The sequence below is a fragment of the Lepus europaeus genome, chromosome X (genome assembly GCF_033115175.1).
Source record: "Lepus europaeus isolate LE1 chromosome X, mLepTim1.pri, whole genome shotgun sequence".
In the NCBI taxonomy this organism is placed as follows: Eukaryota; Metazoa; Chordata; class Mammalia; order Lagomorpha; family Leporidae; genus Lepus; species Lepus europaeus.
In genome coordinates, this window is record NC_084850.1 from 3,482,915 (window position 1) to 3,506,050 (window position 23,136).

General features: G+C 49.3%; 2 protein-coding genes across 6 annotated transcripts in view; one reads left to right on the top strand and one right to left on the bottom strand.

The window, feature by feature from the left end:
• The window catches only part of CD99L2 (CD99 molecule like 2), a 97,895-nt gene extending 89,237 nt beyond the window's left edge, over positions 1–8,658 (top strand). For 2 of the 4 annotated variants that reach the window (XM_062183712.1, XM_062183713.1), the window contains exons 8-11: positions 1,129–1,167; positions 1,638–1,757; positions 4,845–4,910; positions 5,987–8,658. In XM_062183712.1, the coding sequence (XP_062039696.1) occupies positions 1,129–1,167; positions 1,638–1,757; positions 4,845–4,910; positions 5,987–6,051 (290 nt within the window). In that variant the 3' untranslated portion in view covers positions 6,052–8,658. The remainder of the gene's footprint in view (positions 1–1,128; positions 1,168–1,637; positions 1,758–4,844; positions 4,911–5,986) is intronic. The other 2 variants (XM_062183710.1, XM_062183711.1) reach the window with 1 other exon arrangement.
• A 912-nt stretch (positions 8,659–9,570) lies between these two features.
• Positions 9,571–23,136, bottom strand: part of MTMR1 (myotubularin related protein 1) — a 75,800-nt gene continuing 62,234 nt past the window's right edge. For both annotated transcript variants that reach the window (XM_062183709.1, XM_062183708.1), the window contains 3 exons: positions 18,089–18,202; positions 13,715–13,891; positions 9,571–12,001 (listed from right to left, as the gene is read on the bottom strand). In XM_062183709.1, the coding sequence (XP_062039693.1) occupies positions 11,837–12,001; positions 13,715–13,891; positions 18,089–18,202 (456 nt within the window). In that variant the 3' untranslated portion in view covers positions 9,571–11,836. The remainder of the gene's footprint in view (positions 12,002–13,714; positions 13,892–18,088; positions 18,203–23,136) is intronic.

Here is a 23,136-nt window from a genome sequence, read left to right on the forward strand (position 1 = left end):
GGCTGCAATGGCTGAAGCTGAGCTGATCTGAAGCTAGGAGCTTCTTTGGGGTCTCCCACATGGGTGCAGGGGCTCAAGCACTTGGGTCATCTTCTGTTTTCCCAGGCCATAGCAGGGAGCTGGATTAGAAGTGGAGCAGCCGGGACTCTAACTGGCACCCGTATGGAGTGCCCTGCACTACAGGCAGCGGCTTCGCCCACTACACCACAGCACCAGCCCGGCTGGTTGACTCTTAACAACCTAGGGCGTTTCCACAAGGGACCTCAGGCCCTAAGAATGCAATGTTCTTCCGTAATGAGAAGCGAAGGGTGACGTGAAGGACAAGCATGAAACTCATGTCCTGAAATGGCACCCATTGCTTGTTGGAGTTGCTCTCTGGGTAGGGGAGAGTGAGTGTGTGTGTGTGTGTGTGCGTGCGCGCGCGCGCAGCTCTGTGCAGTCTTATTACATATGACAACCACCACAGTCGAGAGAAAAAGCAGTACTGTCATCACAGGGGTACTTCCTGGTGCCTGTGATAATCGCAGCCACCTCCCCCATTCTCCAACATTCATCTGATGTTGCAGAGCATTTTGGGTTTCCTAGTAGTGGATACAGGATTGTGAGCCCAAACTTATGTTCTGACTGCAGCTACAGTTGAGGCGGTAGGCACATGGGAGACACGTGGTATCAAACTTGTGTTCTGACTACAGCTACGGTTGAGGCAGTAGGCACATGGGAGACCTCGTTTGGAGTCAGACTTCCCTAGCGGGGGCCCACCCCTGTCATGTGCCGTCAAGCTCTTCCCTGGCAGTCTCTGGGGGATGTGAAGGGCAGCTGTCCCATTGGATGGCAGAGAAAAGAAGGGACTACTGAGCCCAAAGATCCCAGAATATAACACGAACTCAGTACACGGTAGCCGCCACCGAGTGGGTAGAAGTTCCCCCAGAAGGCCTGGGTTTGCAGGGCACAGGCATAAGGAAGCTGGCCTTGTTGCAGCCTCCTGGAAGCCCGTGCGAGGTCATCTAGGGGGAACGTGTCACGGGTGGAATCGGAAGGAGCAGCGGTGTTGGCTCACCTCGCTGTGGCCTGACTGAGCTGACGTCACGGGGTCACGACAAATCCTAAATGATTGTGTCCTTTCTCCAGGTGATGGTGGCTATGGCAGCACCGACGATTCTGGATCTGGTAGGTGTCTGTATCCTGAGGCTTCTCTTGGAAACCCTGGGGAGCAGATGTGCAGGCCCACTCTGGTCTCAGTGGGCCAATCCCAGCTCTCGCGAGAGTGCTCCCCATAGAGAATGGGGAAGCAGACAGTAAGGGGGCATGGTCCCTGAAGGCAGCTCTCATAAAGATCTGGGTGTTGAGGGAGGGGATTTTAGTAGGAGAGGGGCCCGTACCATTTCCTTGTGTACTGTTCACACTTGTCAAAACGGAAGTCCTTAGCACAGTTGAGAAGCCCTTGGCAAATCCGAGGGCACTGTGTCATTGTCATGCCTTGAATCCATGCGCCTTCTTGCAGGGTCCTGGGGACGGTGGGCCTTTGAGCCAGCTGGGCTGGGTGCTGGAGGAGAAGCAGCCTCGCAAGCAGAGCCTTGTGGTTCTCTGGCTTTGTACCTGACTCTCCATCTCCGTCTCCCCCCTTCTTCCCTGCCCAGGTATATCAGCGGAGACAGGCACCATTGCTGGCGTGGCCAGCGCCCTGGCTATGGCCCTCATCGGCGCTGTGTCCAGCTACATCTCCTATCAACAGAAGAAGTTCTGCTTCAGCATTCAGCGTAAGTGAGCTGCTCGCTCCTGCCTGGAGTGCTCTCCAAGGCAAAGAGCTGGGAGGATTGGGCTCCTTCTACAGCCTGCTAGAGACCCACAGCAGCTCCTGAGGGAGACATCAGGGGTAGGGGTGGGCTTGCCCTTTAGGAAATCTTAGGGGACAGAGTTAGGTTGAACTGAAGTGCAAACTGACCTAGGATAGTGAATGGGGCTGGACTTGGTGACCTTGGCCTTCCAAGGCCCCCAGTTTCCAGAGGCCATATTTGGGGCCAGAGATCAGTGACCATCGTGAGGCTTCCTTCCCCTAAGACTAGGGAAGGACCCTGGGAGAGCCCTGTGCCCCCAGATTTCACCCGGGGGACTGGGAGCTTCAGAGGCTGGAGTCAACAGCTTCCGGTCGTGCCGCGGGTTGGCAGTGCCCCCTGCAGATTGTGTCCTAAACGGTCTCGAGGGACTAGAGAAGGAAGTGCTGTAGCTAAGAGTCTGGCAGTAGTGGGAAAATCGAACGGTTGCTGATGGACTCCTAAGAAGCCCGTTGGGGTCCCTTGTCACGGAGCCCTGCAGGGCTGCCTTTGAGAGTGAAAGAACTGACCCAGCTTGCTGCTTTCATAAGCACCACGATGGGGTGTCCCTAGTTCAAGGCTGGTGGCTTTTCTGCTCAAGTGACATGATGTGGCTCAGCCCTGGTGTTTCTCCTTCCTTCCTGCCTTTGACACGATGGTAGACTCGAACACCCCCTGAGAGCATCCCTGCCCTTGGCCTCTGCTCAGCTTCCCGGGATGCTTTCAGTGTGCGTGTTGCTGAAGCCTGTTTCTTCATCTGGCTGAATATCTTGACTGTATCTGTTACAGATCTATCTGTATCTGTTTTACACAAGTAAAAGGAAAATCGTTGATTTTCGTACTCATTTCCTGAAAGAAACAGGGGTGAGGCCTTGCACGTTGGATCAGCAGGCAAAGCAGGGAGCTTGGCCTTCACCGCAATGGGGCTGTGTCTCCCAGCCTCGGGCCAGTGCATTCCTCAGACCTGGGACTTGTGTAACCTGCGGAGGTCTCCTCCTAAGCCCTGCCTCTCTCTCACCATGGCCGTGGCCCCTACCCGTCCAGGCCCAGGGTGTTCTCCTTATCCCACCTGGATGGTTTTGTCTACTTGCTTCCTGTTTCCCGCACACCTCCCTCTCTTCCAGAAGGACCTGTTGCAAAGTACTTGGACCTCCCCATGAATCCTTTTGCTCTCAAGGTCATACTACCCTCCTCCTCCCTACCCCCACCCCCCTTCCTTAGTATTCAGATACCCCGAGCTTAGTATTCAAAGCCCTTTATGGTTGTGCTCCAACCACATCTCTGGCCCTCTGTACAGCTGCCATCGCTTCTTTGAGGGTGCCCTGGTCTCTGTAGTACGCAGCCTCTTCTGCCAGCTCCTCACCCTCCAGGCTGGCATCTGCTGGCAGCCTCTGGTTGTCCTAGCCACCACCTCTGTGTGCTGTCACAGCGCCCCCTGCTGACCTTGCCTGGAGCCCGTGAGATGGGATTGGCTGATTGCTTTCTGTATCTGTAGCTACTGCCCCTTCCTGTTCCCAAACCACTCCGGATTGTCAATACCCTAAGGGGCTGTATGCCTCATTCCTTGCGTATCCTTGGCACCTAGCCTCGGCCAGAATCAGCAGGAGTGCCTTGGATGCTTGTAGGGTGGCCAAACTCCCTAAGAAGCGGGGGTTGGGACCGCACATTCCCATCTTTCCACTGAGCCTCAGGCACCAGTGCCACGTGGAAATCAGTGAAGGCAGACCCGGAAGCTCCAGAAAGATGGCAGGTGATGATAGGCACGCCTGTCCCCTCCACTGTGGCCCTCGGGTGTTGTTGGCTTCTGCTGTGGCCAGAGGGGCACATGCTTTGGGGACCCTCAGCTTCATCTGTCTGCCTTCAGTGCCAAGGGTCAGGGCATCTCACGGGAAGCCCATGAGGTCTGTTGCCAGCAGTGGAGTTCTTAAACCAGGGTTCTAAGCTCTGTGTCTTGCCTTCAGATGCGGCAGAAGGTCAAGGTAACAGCGTGCTCTGACTTCTCCATTTTCCTTGTGCTTTGGCCTGCACACACACCTCATTATCTACCCCACTTGCTGCTCCCGCGCTCTCACCATTCTTCACGCCCTCCCCTTCCCCCGGCACTGACCAACTTGGCTGCGAGCACACTCACCTTTAGCTTTCCCTGATGCCTGTGAGGATGCCACAGCCCAGTCCTGCCCCAGTGACCGCAGTCGGGGATGCCTGGGGTGGGGACATCCTGTGCTGGAGACTCGGATGCCCCCTGGTGGTCATCCCTAGGAAGAAGGCAGTATAGTATACACCAGGCAGGCAGCTGGCCAGTGGTGGGCAGGCTCCGTGCGTCTATCAGCTTCCACAGTCCATCACCTGCCCATGCCGCATGGGGGCCAGCCAACCCTGCCAAGGAGTGACACTGGCAGTTTTTCATGGGCCGATCTGGCTTCCACCATGAGCCCAGCAGCCACCAAAACGGCACATGGCAGGCAGGAGCCTGGGACCCAGGATGGTGGAGAGCCTCAGTTGGTCGGTCAAATCCATTGGAACTGTGGCCTGCCTCATTTTCTCACAGGCCCAGGGCTGCATATTTCCAGGCCCTGGGCTCTCCATGGATAAGACAGCCCCTTGACTCTTCCCAAAGCAGCAGCAGGGTTGGGGTCCACTCAAGTCCTTGAGTGGTGGTCCCTGTTGGCATGAAGGCCCTATGTTGGCAAGAGGCTTGGCCAGCATTTCCACAGTGAGCCCCATTCGGCCGTCTGCCCCCTCTCTGACCTGCATCCATCAGTCTTCCATGCAATATTTGGTTGCCTCTCTGCTTCCCTGGGCCACACATGGACCCAAGGATGGCGCTGAAGCCTTCCTCTGGGTGTCCCTGCTGCCTTGCTCCACACCGGCAGCTGCCTTGCAGGGATGGGGGCTCTGGCCCCTTGCTGCATGATGTTCTGAGCGTGATAAGAACTGGGCAGCAGAGTCACAGCTGGATCATCCTCATCCAGATAAGGTCACTCCCGTGCCTGTGGGCGTGGGGCATTGACTTGTGCTGTTTGCCCTTTGCAGAGGGCCTCAATGCAGACTACGTGAAGGGGGAGAATCTGGAAGCTGTTGTGTGCGAGGAACCCCAAGGTAAGCTCTTCTTGGTCAGGGTCCCTTGCTAAAGCTCTCGCAGTTTGCAGTCCCAGCACTGAGCAGAATTGTGCCAGGGAAGCAGAGAGAAGCAGGAGCGTCTGCTTCTAGAATGTCCAGACAGCAAGAGGCTGTGGGAGCCCAGGCAGCCCTGCCCACTCCCTGATCAGTCAGCATCCCAGCTTTGAGACTGGGCTCGTGCTCCAGGTGCTGGTGCTGCTCAGCCTCTGTCCTTGAGTCGTCTGATGCAGAGCGCCTGGTCCCTGTGAGCAAGAATGGCGGTACCCTGCGTAGCTTCATACAGATCAGGGGAAAGCTTTTAACTGAGGCCTAGAGCCTTTTTAAAGTGCTTTTTTTTTTTTTAAGTGACTTACTTATTTGAAAGAGTTTACAAGGAGGGAGGGAAAGAGAGGTATCTTCCACCTGCTGGTTCAATCCCTAAATGGCTGCAATGGCCAGGGCTGGGACAGGCTGACGCCAGGAACCTGGAGCTTCATCTGTGCTTCCCACGTGGGTGCAGGGGCCCAAGCACCTGGCCATCTTCTGCTTTTCCAGGCACATTAGCAGGGAGCTGAACTGCAGCTGGAGCAGCCAGGACTCGAACCAGTACCCACATGGGATGCCAGTGTGATTTTACTCACAACACCACAGGTGATGGCCCAAGTGCTTAGATCCTTGCCACCCATGTGACAAACCTGGATTGGTTCCCAGGTTCAACCTGGCCCAGCCCCTCAGCCATTGAGTATCTGGAGAGTGAGGCAGTGGATAGGGGAGATCTTGGCCTTTCCCTCTGCCTTTCAAACAAAGCAGTGCTTTCGGCACCCCTGCCAGGAACACTCCCATCTTTGCAGGGGAGGAAGTAGTGGTGGAGCTGTGTCCAGAACCTGTGTAGCTTCCTCCTTTTCTCCGCTTGACGCATCCAGAGTGCAGCTCCAGGGCCCGAAGGAAGATGGCCCGGGACGAGCTTAGCTGCCCCAGACCCTAGATAGAATAGACAAGGGAGCCAAGCTTCTATTCACAGCAGTGGCTTGGCTGTGCCACTGCACCTTCTAAAGGGGCATCTTCTCTCTCTCTAGTGAAGTACTCGGCGCTTCAAATGCAGTCCGCGGAGCCGTCGGCCCCTGAGCCGCCCCGCATCTGAGACCCCGCTCAGCAGCAGACACACGCCGGGGGTGCCGCTGCCTGCGACCCTGCTCCCGATTTCCTTTGGACCCACAGCTGCTGTGCTGCACCACTGCTCCTTCCGTGTCCTTGGCTTCTTGTTCTGAGTCTTCCGGACAAGCTCTGAGTGTTCCCCAGTTTGGTTTCTGTGCTGCACCAAGCAGGGTAGGGTGTCCGTCATGCCGCAGGCACTCTGAGATTTGGTGCTGAAACGTGAGGCGTGACTCCAGCACAAAGCCCGTGCTGGCCTCAGAAGCTGCTGGACTGTAGGTGCCCTGGAGCCAGCCTGGCCCAGCCTCAGTGAGCTCTCAAGGCATTGGGGGTGGGGGTGGGGGTGGGGCAATGGACATGAGGGTGGGCAAGATGCTGGGGATGCTGCTGCAGGAGGAGAGCATGTCTGCGCAGAAGACTTTGAACCCAGCGTACTGTGGTCCTGCCGCGTGCTGGAGTGGCTCACGGTGCCAAAGTGTCTGGCATGAGGTGGCCCCGGGCAGTGGCCTCCAAGAGCTATCGGGGAGGGAGCAAGTGAGTCAGCACGAAGCAGCAGCACACACGCGCAACACCCAGGCTGGTGGTTTTACTTCCGTCTTTCCAACTGCAGGTTTTATAGTGTTGGGCTGCTGGAGGGCTGGTCTGCATTGTAAGCTTTTCAGTTCCTTAAGTGCAAAATGCATCTCGTAAGTTTTGCTTTGAGAGTTTAGGCATCTTCTGGATACGTAGGAAGCTGTGACTTGCAGGCCTACTTCTCGGATCCCACGAGGGGGAAGTGTGGTCTTAAAGCTGGTAGGATTAAGCTTTTAGGAATCTCTTCTGGGTTAGAGATGAGTTTGCTCTTGTTGGGTGGGGCAGGTGTTCACCCTCTACCTTGCGACTGATTTTTCTTTGGGAGAATGAGCTACAGGTGTCAAAACTAAGCATCAAAGCCCCATGCATGCTTCTTTGCTTAGAAGTGTGTTTGGTGGAGAGGGAAGAAGGGAGAGACCGAGACTGACTTGGCTGCATGAAATACACCTGTCTTTGTAGCTCTGTGGTAAACACAGGAGAGCCCAGACACTGGTTCCTCACCTGGCTCAGAGCTGGCTTCTTAGGGTGTTCAACCCATGTGTGGTTCCACCCCAGCCAGCAGTCAGAGGCTGAGCTGCAGTCTGGGTAACCCCATGTGATAATTGGCTTGCCTGGTCAAAAAGCACTTCTGAAAGCTGATACGCATTACCCAGTAGGCAGGACCCCACTTCCAAAACCCACAGACCTCTTTGGAAACACGAGCCACGGGCTGTGGCTTGGTTTCTTTGTGTCCACTGAGCTAATATACGCCCTATGTGTGTGCTGGTTTACAAACCTACTCATGGTGGGAGGGAGGGGTTGGTATAGCATCCTGTCTTGCAGGTACGTGCCTGGCGTGTGCCCGTGGCCCTGGAACACTGGCACACCGGGACTGTGTCTCACAGGGGGCTGCAGCACTGAAGAAATGCCCCATGACACCACGAAGGGAAGGATGGCCTCACGAAGCTCCCTGTGCTGCGGGAATCCATTACCATGGCAGCATTGCTTGCAAGAGTTGCCCATTTCCAGAGCCTCCCACCCTGGCCAGCCTGTTGTCAGGTGTGTCCTTCCCTGATGCCCCATGACATGGCCATTGCAAGGCTGGAGGTGGCTATGGTGGATTTTTGTGTCCATGGCCTGTCGTGACCTAGAAAGGCTGAGCTGGGGGGAGGGGGAGGCTGTTGTCCAGCAAACATTTGTGGTAAACCCTGGCAAAGACCTTGGGACGCTCTAGCTGTGATGTCCAGTAAACATTCTGAAGCTCCTTTATCCATAGCACGACTTGGGGAAAGCGTCCTGTTTTGCTGTTATCTCTGTGCCTTCTGCATAAAGGCCACAGCCTGGGCCCTAGGCAGTAGCTGCCAGGGCCTGGTGCTGGGACAACCCAGGGCCGCCTTTGCAGAGCTCCCCTCCCCGGGGTTTCTCCCAACAACATTTTACCCTTGCTCAGGAACTGTGACCTGCAGAAGCCCAGGGGCTCCTGTTGTACTGCCTGCTTAATAGTCTCACTGGCCAGCTAGGGCCTGCCCCAGGTGATGGGAAAAAGTCAACAAGTAACCAGGAAGGGACAGTTAAAGACGCAGTGAAAAGCAGTGTTGACAGTGACAACTCTGAGCACATTCAGCAGCTCTAGGAAGGAGTTGCAGGAGCCAGGAGGTGATAGTTTAATGGGATGGTAGGCCCTCCTGGAGGAGGCCAGGTCCACTGGCTTGGCCACTCGGGCTAGGGGTTAGCACCAGTTCCCTGAAGGCGAAGTGGAGGCTGAGCTCAGCAACCCCTGTACATTTTTCTATGTGCTTGTGTCCAAGAATGAATTGTAAACTGTCTAGTGTTTGCATTAAACAAAATGGAACCCAACAGATCCATGTATTTGTGATGATGTAAAGACACTTCCTTTGTCTAGTGATGCTGGTCTTTTCCTAGTCACTTACAATGCGGTACTGACCTCATTCCTCTAGTCCCCAGCTAAAGGTATTGCTCTGGAAGGTCAAGAGTTCTTGCATCTGCCCCTGGACGAACAGCTTAGGCTCAGGGCATCTGGTGGACCTCCTTGTACGGGAGCTGTGGAGGGACATGCTCATGTCCCAGGGTTAGGGAGGGCAGAGGCAGAAGCAGAGCCCCAGGAAGGTTGCCCAGCACATTGAGTTCTCGTGCCTGCCCGCATCAGCTTCAAGAGGTCTGCAGGCAGGGCCCACAACCCCACTGCGTGGTTCTCTTCAGAGCCATCCAGTAACCAGTATAGCCTCTAGCTGTGTGCAGCCATTGCAGCCAGAGAAAGCTGAGCAAGAGGGGGCCTGCACCATGCAGTGAAGTGTGTCCTTGTCGACTTGTGGCTTGGCTTGTGAACAGAGAAGGCAGCTGATGTGTCAGCCCTGAAACAATGCTCGGGGGGGAAAAAAAAATGCTCGGACCCGGGGCAGTGATTAGGTCTCCACATTGAGGTCAGTGGCTTTTTTTGGTGGTCCAGTAGCACCAAGCCCCCCATGTGATTTTCCTCTGCTGAAGCTGTGTATGGCCTCCAGCTCTGCTGGCACTGCTGGAGGTGGCTGCCTAGCAAGTGCCTCTGCCCGATTCTGGGCTCCCTCCCTCATGACAAAGGACCGCAGGCCTTGTCAAGGATGAGCTGCAGGGGGAGATGTGATCTCACCCAGGCTGTACGGCCCTGGAAAAACACAGGGTCCGGCAGATGTGGGGTGGCGCTGTGCCTGCACAAGGACGACCCAGTGCCGTGCCTCTTGGGTGGCCCCTGTCTTTTCCCCTGAGTCTTCCATACTTTCTCTAGGTTACCATCGAGGAGCATTTGATTTAAAATCAGTACTTACCCCTGTCTCGGTCAAAACACTCGTGACTTGGGATAAATCATGTGGGCACCTTACTATGTGGCAAGTACAGGTCCATGTGAACAGTTCTCATTACTGGTCTTTTGAAATACTCAAACTCAGGAACAGAACCACAGAGCAAACATAGAATTTTAATTACAGATTAAAATACAGTGCATCAGATGAGGCAAATACAGTATTGTACCAGTTTTTAAAAACCTGAACCATAAGGTTTTCCATTCTAGTGCACTTAAATAAAACGAACTGCTTAGTGAACAGAACTATGCTTCAAGTTTCAGAATGGTTCTGTGCAAGAAATGTACAAAGGAAAACGATTTGTGCTCCTTAAACAGCTGAGTGGGGGTCGCTGGGGATCCTGCTGGCAGAGCTGCCCCCATCTACCAGGTGAAGATGCAAACGGCCCTGCTGGGCGTCAGCTTGCCACCCTCACCTGCACCAAGCCAGCTGACCTTGCCAAGACGCCTATTCGGCTTCTCTGGTTCAAAGTGTTCTCCAGTCGCTGCAACTCTGCAATAGTCCTGGTGCAGCTGGAGGATTAAATATTTCTGGGGGTGTTGGGGAGGAAATGGGAGCATTTTTTTTAAACCAGTCTATCATAATCCAGTTTATTCAGGTATGTTGGGAGTATAAATCGAAGCTAATAAATTAAACTATGATGTAGAAAAATTCCCCAGATTTAAATGGAGAAATGATTTTAGATTATCAAATTACCACCAAGAAATTAAGATTTTGAAAGGTAGAGTTAGGGAGGGAGGGACAGATACTTCCTATCCACTGGCTCGCTCCTCAAATGTCCACAGTGGTCGGGCTGGGCTGATCCGAAGTCAGGAGCTGCTGCTTAGTCTTCCACGTGCAGTGCAGGGGGCCCAATCACTTGGGCCATCCTCTGCTGCATTTCCCAGGTGCAGCAGCAAGGAGCTGGATTGGAAGTGGAGTAGCCGGGACTCTAAGGGGAACCCATATGGGGTGCCAGCACTGTGGGCGGCAGCTTTACCCACTTCACCACAGTGCCGGCCCCCATTTCTGATATCTTAAGGAATGATCATTTTCTGTAAGTTATCAGAAGGTTGTTGTAAAAACCTCTATTCTCTAAGGTATTTGGCTGTAGAAAACCTTCAATATATTTTCAAAAATAAGGTCAATACATAGGACGGTGCAGGTGCATCCAGCAATTGGACATAACCAGGTGCAGCTGTCCCTGGTGTTGCCCCTGTATCTGAGGCTCCAACTCTGCAGACCAACTGACCTACAGTGACAGGGCCCAGGTGTGCACTAGTTATCTGGGACATGTCACAGAGGGGCTGTGAGTTGATGGTAGCTTCATTTCTGCAGGGACAGATGGAATCACAGAGCTTGAAGTTGCTAAGTGAAGGTGCAAAACCAGAGCAGAGGCCTGATGGGCTGAGGCTGACTCTCTCAGGGAAAAACCATGGGAAGTTGTGCTTGTTTTATCCTACTGGAAGCCACAGCACAGGGGTTGCTTGAAAATATGAACAGGTATTCGTGGGAGTAAGCAGAGTTGAAGAGACCATGACCGAGATGAGAAGCATTTCACTTACCATACAACTGGGGAAAGTGCATTTGCTTTCATACAAGCCACAGGCATTGGGCATGAGGCAGCAGGATGCAAGGGTGGACGGCCTGGGGCCCTCAACAGATGGTGCTGCTCAAAGGGAGTCGGTGGGGGAGGCCAGCACCTGTGCAGGGCTGCCCGAGGACAGAGTGCCCCATTCATGCCATCCCTATCAATTGATCGGGACAGCCCGGGAAGGAAGTACCAGTTAGGTGAGGACCAACCTCGGTTCAAATGTACCACATAAAAGTTAGCATAAGGTTTGCTTGGAAAAGAATTTCTCAGGTTGTAGAGTTAAGCAGCTATCTGCTCCCGTGACTACTACACTAAACATAAAAAAGGACGTAGGAAAATAAAGGCATGTTTCTCTTGTTTAAAAATACCTTATCTGTACATGACAGTAACTGGAACAGGAGGACCCGTGGCATGAAGGTCACTAGAACAGATGGCAACGGCCTGCCTTCCCCTGTAAGTATTTCCCTGTCAAAGGTCTCAAGTGGCAGAGTGCTGAAAGCAGCCCTTTGGCCAGCAACATGGTCTTTCCCTGACTGGTGTTTGCATTTAATGAAGGCTGTGACTTGGAAGCAAAGCTGTGAGACTTCCTTAAACCTCCGTTTGAGTTTCTCCCGAGCTGCCTAGACAAGGGAAGGCGGGTCCCTGTGACACCACTGACAGGAGGGCAACGGGCTGTGCACACAACGAATATACTCGCTGACAGTGGGAGCTGTCGCCTAGCCACACGTGGTCCCTGGGCCGAGTCTTAAGATCACAGGCTCCAGGCAGGACAGCAACCGCCAGGCCATTTCCCATCAGACTGAGGTGTGGACTGGAGTGGCTGCGTGCGAGGGTGATGAGCCCCGCTCTGACGATGACGAGACTGCACGCGTGGCCATCTCCCGCTGCAGGTCCTCCACTCGCTTCTGCAGCTCCGCCCTGACAGCCAGCAGCTCCTTGAGATTCTGGTGAATCGGCATCTGGCGGAGAGCAGACAGCACTGCGTTATCAGCCAGTCTAGCAGCCGTCTCAGAGAAGAGTCCGAACAGATGTGCTCCTCCTGTACTTCTTCCTCCTCTTCCTTGGTCCCATCGCTGGACCCCACACCTGCCTGCTTGTTCATTCCCCTGTGCCCCCTTCCCATCCACCTAGTGTGGCCAAAGTGAGCTTTCTAAAACATAGGAAGTTTGTCATGGAAACCCAGCCCAGACTCCAACCCAGGCACCAACGTCACCAAGGCTCAACACACTCAGTGCTCAGTACCACGGAAGTGGCCAATGTGTACTTGCTGCATTTAGGAGAAAAAACTGTGGCCCATGGATGGTTTGTTTTCCCTTCTGTGTACAGGGGGTAGGGAGAATGAAAAGCTCTACCACCCTCTGAGCACTGGGCTAGGTAGCTGTCTTGGATTCATGTTTCTCTCACAGCCCCTGTGAGGTCTAAGGCTCAGGACTTTGTCTCATGTCGCCATTAGAAACAGCATGTGCATCCTTTTATGGCTGCGGGCACCAGGTGGCAAGATCTTGGGCAGTCAGAACAGCCTGCACTTGAGAACAGAGCTGTGCAGTCAAGTCCGTTTTAGGAAAGCTTTGGTTCCTGCCTTCAGGATGGTTGCGAGGAACAGTAAGTAGGTGCCGTGTGGCTGGAGCCCGTAGCACCACCAGAGGGCGTGTGTGCAGCAGAAAGAATGACAGCCTAGGGACCCTGCATTCCTTCTCCACAGCCACCGTGCCAAGAGAGCCTACTTCCCCAGAGAAGCTTCCGTTCCTGGAGCAGCTCTCTTGGGTTTCCAATTACTGAATAGCATTTGATAACTTTCTGCTTGGTTTACATACAGCAGTGACTGTCCCACATGCCACTGCATATCTTCCCTGTTCTTAAAACATGAAATACTAGCCAAGCCACCCTGCGAAGAACACCCTGGCCCAAATCTTATGTGGGACGGAAATACACAAGAGTGAGGAGGAAGCTGCTGGAAGGGGCACGCTGATTCTATTGACTGGAAAGAATTGCTCCTGGGGCCTCTGGTTATTCACGTCTGGAGCCTGGACTCCCCTGAAGGGATGGCAGTACCGTTGCACTAAAAACTCCTTTGGGGCTTTAAGGAGCCACCCATGGGATAGAGGAGAGGAGAAGGCAAAGGCAGGTGAGGCCTGGCCCTGGGAAGACAAGAACTAAGCTCCGTGAACACCGAGTGGTTCTGGCCATGGAGCATGAAGGACAAACACAGGTCCAGCTGACTGGCCCTTGCTGGGGGATGTTCTCTAAGTTTCTTTTAATCTCAAAGTATAGCAGTGAAAAGTGTGCTTGGAAGGGGGAGCTTCTCTTTTGTCACTCAGCACACACCTTGTGTTACCACAGTCTGTAAACTGTAGCCTTGATGCATCTGGCACCAGCTTTTCCACCAACTACACCTGTGCAACAGGTAGTACTAAGTGCTGCTCCACCCACAACACCTGTCAGTACAGTAGTGTATATGTCCAAGAGCCAAACTAACAGGTGACACTTATGTACCTTCATCAGGAGAAGGTACTAAGATTAGTAACAGTAACCCAGCAAAAGGCATCAAAACTGCTAGAACACCAATACAAAAGATTCAACATTGACAGGCAACAGCAGAAGACCTTCAGTATAATACCACATTTACCTGGAAAGAAACACAGGCTTCTATGAAAAGAAAACAAGAAACACACCTGTGGTCTCATCCGTGGATTCCATCGTACATAATAGTTGACCCATAATTCCAAGTGACTCAGGCTAGCAACAGGATATAACACATGGTTTTCATAATTCACAAAGAAGGGATTAGAAAATTCATCTAGCTGGCTATTGATATAAGACCATAAAGAAACAGTCTTTGTGTATATATCCTGAAAAACAACAAAAAAAAAAAGTACACTGCTTCAAATCCTCAAAAGTTAGTGTTACACAGATAAAAGAACTTGAATAATAGAGTAAATTCGAACACTGAGAAATTCATGAACATCTAAGTCCCACACTCCTGCCAGGTAGGCTCTTATGCTGGGAACAACACAGAAATACACTTGTTTTTGCCCTGGAAATAGAAATTGCTGCAGATAGACAACCCGTGACAACTGTGTCTGTGGGAAAGCAGAATGAGAAGTTTCTAACAAGCACAGGATGGTAAGCCCATTGACAATTTTTAGGCTGGTTTGTAGTTTGCTTTTTGTGACCCTTAACATTAGGAATGTGGGTAGAATCAACAGTTAAGGTTTCTTAAACTGGAAAATCTTGATATCTGCAGAAAAATGTGGCAGCAGGCTAGAGCAGCTTTACAGAAGAAAAATATCAATGAAGACACCCAAAATTGCAGGGCAGGTAAGCAATAAACAATGGATAGAGCATGATGGAAAAGTCAAATGAGACAGTGCTGAGGCCAAGGGAATTTCCCACCATTTCACCCACAAGGCTGCTTGTTTCCCACAAATTATCTAAACACAGGACCATTCCATTATGACCATTTCATTTTTTTAAACATTGTATTTGTAAAGGAAACATCAACAAAAATTCAAGGGGTCCAGAATAGCCAAAATAATAGTGTAACAGAGCCAAGTAGGAGGACTCACACTTTGCATTGTTAAAATGTACTACAAAACTAGAGTAATGGATACCAGTGGTACTGGTCTAAGGATGGACATGTAGGTCAACAGACTAGAACAGAGAGAACAAAAATGAGCTCACATTTTTTGGCCAACTGGTTTTCAATGGGGGGAGGATGGACAAGAAAATTCAATGGGGGAAAAGATATTCTTTCCAATAAGTGCTGCTGGGACAGCTACGTAGCCAAAATGGAACAAAGTTGGACCCTTTACCACACAGCATATACAAACATTAATTCAAAATGAATCACAGACCTAAATGTAACCCTTAAAACCATAAAACTCTCAGAAGGAAATATAGGACCAGGGCCAGCTCTGTGGCATAGTGGGTAAAGCCACCACCTGCAGTGCTGGCATCCCATACAGGTACCGGTTTGAGTCCTGGCTGCTCCTCTTTTGATCCAGCTCTCTGCTATGGCCTGGGAAAGCAGTGGATGATGGCCCAAGTCCTTGGGCCCCTGAACCCATATGGGAGACCCAGAAGAAGCTACTGGCTCCTGGTTTTGGATCTGCTCAGTTTTGGCCATTGGTGAGTGAGCCAGTGGATGGAAGACCTCTCTGTTACTCTGCCTCTGCCTTTCAAATAAATAAGTTTTAAAAAAGAAATATAGGACCAAACCTTTGTGCTCTTGGATTCAGCAATGGTTTCTTAGATTTGATACAAAAAGCACAAGCAATAGTAGAAAAATGACACTTTATCAAAATTAAATTTTTTGTTTCAGAACACACTATCAAGACTGGAAAGTAACCCATAGATTGGGAACAAATTCTACAAATCATATCTTACAAGGGACTTGTATATATAATGAATGTATAAAAGAACTCTTACAACTAAACAAAAAAGATAAATGACCCAATTAAAACACGGGCAGGGGCAGGGGCAGGCCTTTGACCTAGCTGTGAGCACACTGATCAAATACCCACATCTACATCTGGGTTTGAGTCCTAGATCTCCCAATTCCAGCTTCTGCTAATGCACACCTTGGGAGGTGGCAGTTGATGGCTCAAACACTTGGGTCCCTGCCACCTACATCAGAAACCTGGACCAACTTCCTGGTTCTGGCTTCAAGTTGACCCAACCCCTAAGCGTTGAGAACTGTGGGAGCAGTGAACCAGTGGATGGAGCTCTGTCTTTTCTCCCTCTCTGCTTCTCAAAATAAATTTTAAAAGATTTTAAACAGGAAAAGGGAGTGGGCATTTGGCATAGCAGTTAAGAGGCAGCTTGGGATGCTTTCAACCCATACTGCAAGGCCCAGGTTCAAGTCACGGCTCTGCTTCCAATTCATCTTCCTGCTAAGGTGCACCCTTTGAGGCAGCAAGCAATATCTCAAGTAGCTGTACCCCTGCCACCTATGTGAGAGGCCTGGATTGACTTCTGGGTTCTTGGCTTCAGCTTGGCCTGGTCCTAACTGTTGTGGATATTTGGAGAGTGAAGTAGTAGACAGATCTGTCTTGTTCCGTCTCTGTATCTCTCTTTTTTTTTTTTTCAAATAAATGAAAATAAAAATAGACAAAGGATCTGGATATTTTTCCATAGAAGATATGCAAATGGCCAATAAGCATATTAAAAGATGTTCAACATTGGCAGTCACTAGGGAAATGCAAAATAAAACCACAACATACCACTTCCTACTCACTAGGATGGTTACAATGTTTTTAAAAAGGGAAATAATGTTGGTGAAATGTGAAAAAATTTGAACCCTAAGAATGTTGCTGGGGGGATGTGAAATGGGGCAACTACTTTGGGACACAATCTGGTGGTTCTTCAATAGGATTAGACAGTTATAATATGACCCTGAAATTGTATTCTTAGGTATATAGCCAAGAGAAACAAAAGTGTATGTCCACATACAAACTTGTACACAGATGTTTATAGCAGTAGAAATAACCAAATTTCTATCAACTGATGAATGGCTAAACAAAATGTGGTCTATCCATGCAATGGACTACTGCTCAACCATACGAAACAATGCACTGCTGGTACACGGAGGAATGCTGAAAACACACTGCTAAGTGAAGGATGCCAGGCCACTGGATTCCATTTCTATAAAATTTCCAGGATAGGCAAATCCAGAGAGACACAAAGCTAAGTGGAGATTCCCAGGGGTTCTTGGGAGAAGCAAAATGGGGAGTGACTGCTAACAGGTATACAGTTTCTTTCTGGTATGTAGTTATTAGTGATGGTGGTTACACAATCTAATCATACTAAACCACTGAATTGTATGCACTAAATGAGCAAATTTTATGGTATATAAAGTATATCTCAAGAAAGGTGACTGTTTTAAGAATACATTTTGCAACCCCTCCTCAAAAAAAACTAGATAAAAATATAGCTTAGATTCTATCTATAAACTTTAGCCTTTTTTTGCTAGAAGTTTTCTTGTTTAAGCGGCTTCACTGAGATGTAAGTCACACATCTGAAGATTCACTGTCTCAACATTTTTTCCTTACTAAGAAGTTAACAGGGCCCCATCACACTGGGTCTGTGGGAGTATGGATCTTGTCCTAAACGCAGTGGTAACAGGGAGAAGCACTGATGAGATCTCAGTTGGAGGCTGCTGGCTCTGGGTGCTGTGTTTAGAATGGACTGCTGAATGTCAGAGATGAAGCAAGGAAGCCCTGTCCTGGGCATCTACCTTGGGCCAGGTGTGAAATGATAGGGGCTTGAGCAAGGCTTGTAGCTGTGAGGCAGTTAAGAAAGGGCCAGATTAAGAATATATCTGGGGGGCCGGCGCCATAGCTCACTTGGGTAATTCTCCGCCTGCAGCGCTGGCATCCCTTATGGGCGCCGGTTCTAGTCCCGGCTGCTCCTCTTCCAGTCCAGCTCTCTGCTATGGCCCAGGAAGGCAGTGGAGGATGGCCCAAGTGTTTGGGCCCTTGAACCCGCATGGGAGACCAGGAGGAAGCACCTGGCTCCTGGCTTCGGATCGGCGCAGTGCCTGCCGTAGTGGCCATTTTGGGGGGTGAACCAACGGAAGGAAGACCTTTTTCTCTGTCTATAACTCTACCTGTCAAATAAATAAATAAATAAAAATAATATGTTTGGGGGACAGGGTAAGCAGTGTTTGCTGAAGGACTGGATGTGGCAGCCGCGGTAAGGCAAGGAAGGCAGTAAAGATGACACTGTGTATCTGGTCCAGCATCTAGATGCCCAGGGCTGTCTTTTGCTGAGATGCAGAAGACTGGGAGAGGAGCAGGGAACTGACATTTGGAGTCCATACCGTAAAAGTTTGTTTCATACACAAAATGACTGAACATATTGTATAAAATTACTTTCAGGCTATGTGTATAAGCTGTAGATGAAGAAACATAGAATTTCATGTTTAGACTTAAGTCCTATCCCCAAGAGATCTCATTATGTATGTGCAAATATTCCAAAATTTGAAATCTGAAACTTGCAGTCCCAAATATTTTAGATAAAGGATACTCACCCTGCAATACACTTACCTCTTTGAATCGTTGCTGTTCACAGTTGCACAGAAAGGTCCCAAAGAGACAGCTATAAAGGTGATCCAAAATTGTAATCAAGAATAGTTCATTAAACTCAAATGCTGAAGGAAACTGAAATGGAAAGAAAAATAAGGTGTGAAGTCCCATTTCTAAAACAAAGCAATATTACTTTTTTGTGAAAGACAGATAAACTTAAGCTAGGAATATGCTCAAAGATGAAAAGGACTTAGTTTCTGTGGTTTCAAGTCCAAGCTTATAGATCTGGCTGAGAAATAACAATAAACAACACAATGTGTTGTGTTCTCTAATGCCTAAAAAAGTACATGCAGCTACCACTTCTTGTCACGATGGTCAAACAGAGACCAGATTAACTCTTCTGCCAGACATTGCAATAGGCAGCACAGAACTGCAACCTTGACAGAAGAGAAACAAAGGAGTCCTACCATTATCACAGCCTCCCACCTGGGCTCCCACATTCTGGGCCACAGAGCAGGGGGAAGGGATTCCAGGTATTACATAATGCCAAAAGTGACCAAGAAGAAATAGAAGATCTAAATAGCTCTACATGTATCAAAGAAACAACTCACATCCCCAAATCCTTATCAGTATATAAGGAAACTGAACTTGGCAGTAATATTAAAAGGATAATACGACATGACCAAATGGAATTATCTCAAGAATACAAAGCCAGCTTGAAAATCAATGCTACAAAAGAATCAATTACTATAACTCACCATATTAAAGATCAAGGAAGAAAAACCACATGATCATCTCAACTGTTTTAGGTAATTCTTAATGGACTTTTGCGGAATTCCAGTGAAGACTATTTCATTGCCAGCAGGTTCTAGCCAGTAGCTGGCATGATCAGCCATGACACAATCTGGAATTGATAACAATGATCCTAACAGCAAACATATATACCGGGTGCCTATCATACGCCAGAATTGTAATTTAAAAACAGAGTAAAATGTCATTGCCTATGGAATGAAAAAAAGCCGACTAGAACAAAACCAAATGAACCTACCTAGCACATTTTTCCAATCGGCATGGCATTTACATGGCATAGTGACGGATACTTATATCACCAGAGTGACAATCAGGATGACTGATAGACAAATTTATTCTTCAGCCTAACCTTACCACTTTATTAAATTAGTGACAGACTTTCAACTAGACACAACAGTTAACCCAAAGACTGTTATTTTCCTCACCAGGCAATTACTTGGTTTCTTGGGATTAAGACTTGCCCCTCGAGGCCGACGCTGTGGCTCAGTGGGTTAATGCCCTGGCCTGAAGCGCCAGCATCCCACATGGGCACTGGTTCGAGACCCGGCTGCCCACTTCTGATCCAGCTCTCTGCTATGGCCTGGGAAAGCAGTAGAAGATGGCCCAAGTCCTTGGGCCCCTGCATCCACGTGGGAGACCCGGAAGAAGCTCCTGGCTTCGGATCGGCACAGCTCCGGCTGTTGCGGCCAATTGGGGAGTGAACCATCAGATGGAAGACTCTTTCTCTCCCCTCTGGCTCTCCTCTCTCTGTGTAACCCTGACTTTCAAATAAATTAATCTTAAAAAAAAAAAGACTTGCCCCTCCCTCCATCTTAAGGATTGCTCTCATAGAAATATATACTCTCTCCTAAGGCACTCCATCAGAATATTACTTCTGCAGACACCTCTGGAAAGTAGCTGTGGTGGTTGGTCTTGTTCTTAGCTGAACGACATCAAGGTCATTTGTCTGGCTGAAATGCGCTGATAGCCACTCCTTTCCTGGAGCCTTTAATGCTATCTCCCACAACTCCAACTGTGGCCTCATATTCCAAATGGCTATCTTTTTTTTTTTTTTTTGACAGGCAGAGTGGATAGTGAGAGAGAGAGAGACAGAGAGAAAGGTCTTCCTTTTTGTCATTGGTTCACCCTCCAATGGCTGCTGCGGCCGGCGCATCATGCTGATCTGAAGCCAGGTGCCTCTCCTGGTCTCCCATGAGGGTGCAGGGCCCAAGGACTTGGGCTATCCTCCACTGCCTTCCCGGGCCATAGCAGAGAGCTGGCCTGGAAGAGGGGCAACCAGGATAGAATCCGGCGCCCCAACTGGGACTAGAACCCGGTGTGCCAGCGCCGCAAGGCGGAGGATTAGCCTGTTAAGCCACGGCACCGGCCAAATGGCTATCTTTTAAAAGGCCAAGCACACTATGTCCACTTTCCCCCAGCATTTCTCTATGCTAATTATATCCTATTCATAAATTATTGATACCACAGAATTTATAAATTTTAAGCAAAACTGACACATCTACGTATATTGAAGTCTTATTAAATCAATGACATAAAGATCTAGGGTTTTTTTGTCCTACACTTTATTTTTAAATATTTAAAAGGAAACATTTACTAATATATCAGTGAATTATTGACCCTTTAAAAAGCCATATGAGGGGCTGGTGCTGTGGCACAGCAGGTTAACACCCTGGCCTGAAGCACTGGCATCCCATGTGGGCACCGGTTCAAGACCCGGCTGCTCTACTTCCAATCCAGCTCTCTGCTATGGCCTGGGAAAGCAGCAGAAGATGGCCCAAGCCCTTGGGCCCCTGCACCCGCATGGGAGACCTGGAAGAAGCTCCTGGCTTCGGATTGGTGCAGCCCCGGCTGTTGGGGCCAATTGGGGAGTGAACCATCGGATGGAAGACCTCTCTCTCTCTCTCTGCCTCTCCTCTCTCTGTGTAACTCTCACTTTCAAATAAATAAATTAATCTTTTTAAAAAAAGCCATACAAGTTCTGTAAGTCTGAATATTGGCATTCCCCAAAAGTTTCTATGTTGATATCCTAACCCCCAAAGAATACTATTAGGAGGTGGGACCTTTGGGAGGCAATTAGGTCATGAGGGTGGGAGCGCTCATGAATAGAATTAGTGCCCTTATGAAAAAGGCCCAAGAGAATCCCTTTATTCCTTTTGCCATATGAGATTATAGTGAGGAGATGGTTATCTACATACCAAGAGCAAGGCCCTCACCAAACACTGAATCTGCTGGCATCTTGATCTTGGACTACTCAACCTTAAGAACTGTGAGAAATACATTTCTGTTGTCTATAAGCCACCTAGATATGGTCTTTTGTCACAGCAGCCTGAACAGACTAAGGTGAATGAGTAATTCATCCCTAGCCCTGAGCCTGCCTTCTGGATTGGTGAATTTGGGCTGGTATCGTGCCTTATTCTGGGTGACTGAGTCAGAGGTGTGGGAGGTCCCCATGGGCAGTACTCACTGGAAGCACATCAACACCTACAAAAGCGGGAAAACAAAGGCCCCTTCTACTCATGTGTAGTCCCGACTGCCATTCGTGCTCAACTCGGAAAATGACTCATTAGAGGAAGCAATAGGTAATCGTAAACAAAGGACTGAGTCTCTGCTACTTGCAGTCGCCTCCTCTTCTGGAGACTATACCATTTGCCTAAAAATAGAGTTCCAAACACTCCAGAGTCATCTAGGTTACAACTTTATATTTCTAGAGTAACGAAAATACTATTGAGTAGTAAACATATCCAAAATAGTAGAGTCTATTAGACTATGAGTATCACAGAATACCTGAGAGTCTTGCCTAGATTATTTCAATGATTTTCCCCTTCTTTTCCTATCACTTTGTCCACATACAGACTGGTTCATTATATTCTGAGAGTTCTGCTAAGTTTACACTCAATTAGCTTACTTGCTTTAGCAGTAGGAAACGAAAACTAAGTTCATCCTGTTATATAAATGCACCTTTTGGCCGGCGCCGTGGCTTAACAGGCTAATCCTCTGCCTTGTGGCGCCAGCACACCAGGTTCTAGTCCCGGTTGGGGCGCCGGATTCTATCCCAGTTGCCCCTCTTCCAGGCCAGCTCTCTGCTATGGCCCGGGAAGGCAGTGGAGGATGGCCCAAGTCCTTGGGCCCTGCACCCGCATGGGAGACCAGGAGAAGCACCTGGCTCCTGGCTTTGGATCAGCGAGATGCGCCGTCCACAGCGGCCACTGGAGGGTGAACCAATGGCAAAAAGGAAGACCTTTCTCTCTGTCTCTCTCTCTCTCACTATCCACTCTGCCTGTCAAAAAAATAATAATAATAATAAAATGCACCTTTTACTAACCTGCATATCTTACTCACTTGTTAATTAATTGATGGAGACTGCCCATCAATGCTTCTAATGGGTTAACAGTGTCATTTTTAAAATATATTAATTATATACACACTTTATGGACAGAATCTTAGCTGTGAGAGGCAGCCAAAATCTTCTAATCTAAACCCCTTATTATTTTTCTTAAAATCCAATAAGCAGGCCAGTATTGTGGTATAGCAGGTAAAGTTGCCATCTGTGATGCTGGCATCCCATGTGAGCACCAGTTCGTGTCCTGGCTGCTTCATTTCCAATCCAGCTCCCTGCTAATGTGCCTGGGAAAGCAGCAGAAAATGACTCAAGTCCTTGGGTCCCTGCACCCACGTGGGAGACCTGGAAGAAGCTCCTGGTTTTGGACCGGCCCAGCTCTGGCCATTGCGGCCATATTTATTCATTCTCTCTCTCTCCCTGCCGCATGTATGCTTCCTTCTCTCTCTAACTCTGCCTTTCAAATAAATAGATAGATAGATAGATGAATAAGTAAATTTTTTTAAAAGATTAAACAGGAGAATAGGCACTAACCAAAGCGAACAATGAAAATCAGTTTGAAGATCTTAAAATACACCCATACCCACACCCACACACCCCTAGGTATTTGGAAGGAAGAACACACTTCACAACCATAAAAATGGTACTTACTCCTTTAGAGGCACTAGAATTATTTTTTGTGTACCAACTTTTCATACAATTTTTCTAAGATGGGTTTCATGCTTTCTTAACCTGAATTTAATAGTAATTAATTTTGATATTGGTTCATCATCAATACAAATCTCACTATAAAACACTTAAATCCTGTGGGCAGCCTCTATGCCTTTTGGGCATGTGTTTGCTGTTACCTGTCACTTGTGTTATCTCCATGCCTCCCTTTGATTCCAACCCTCTTACTGTAGTACTCTACCTAACAGCTACT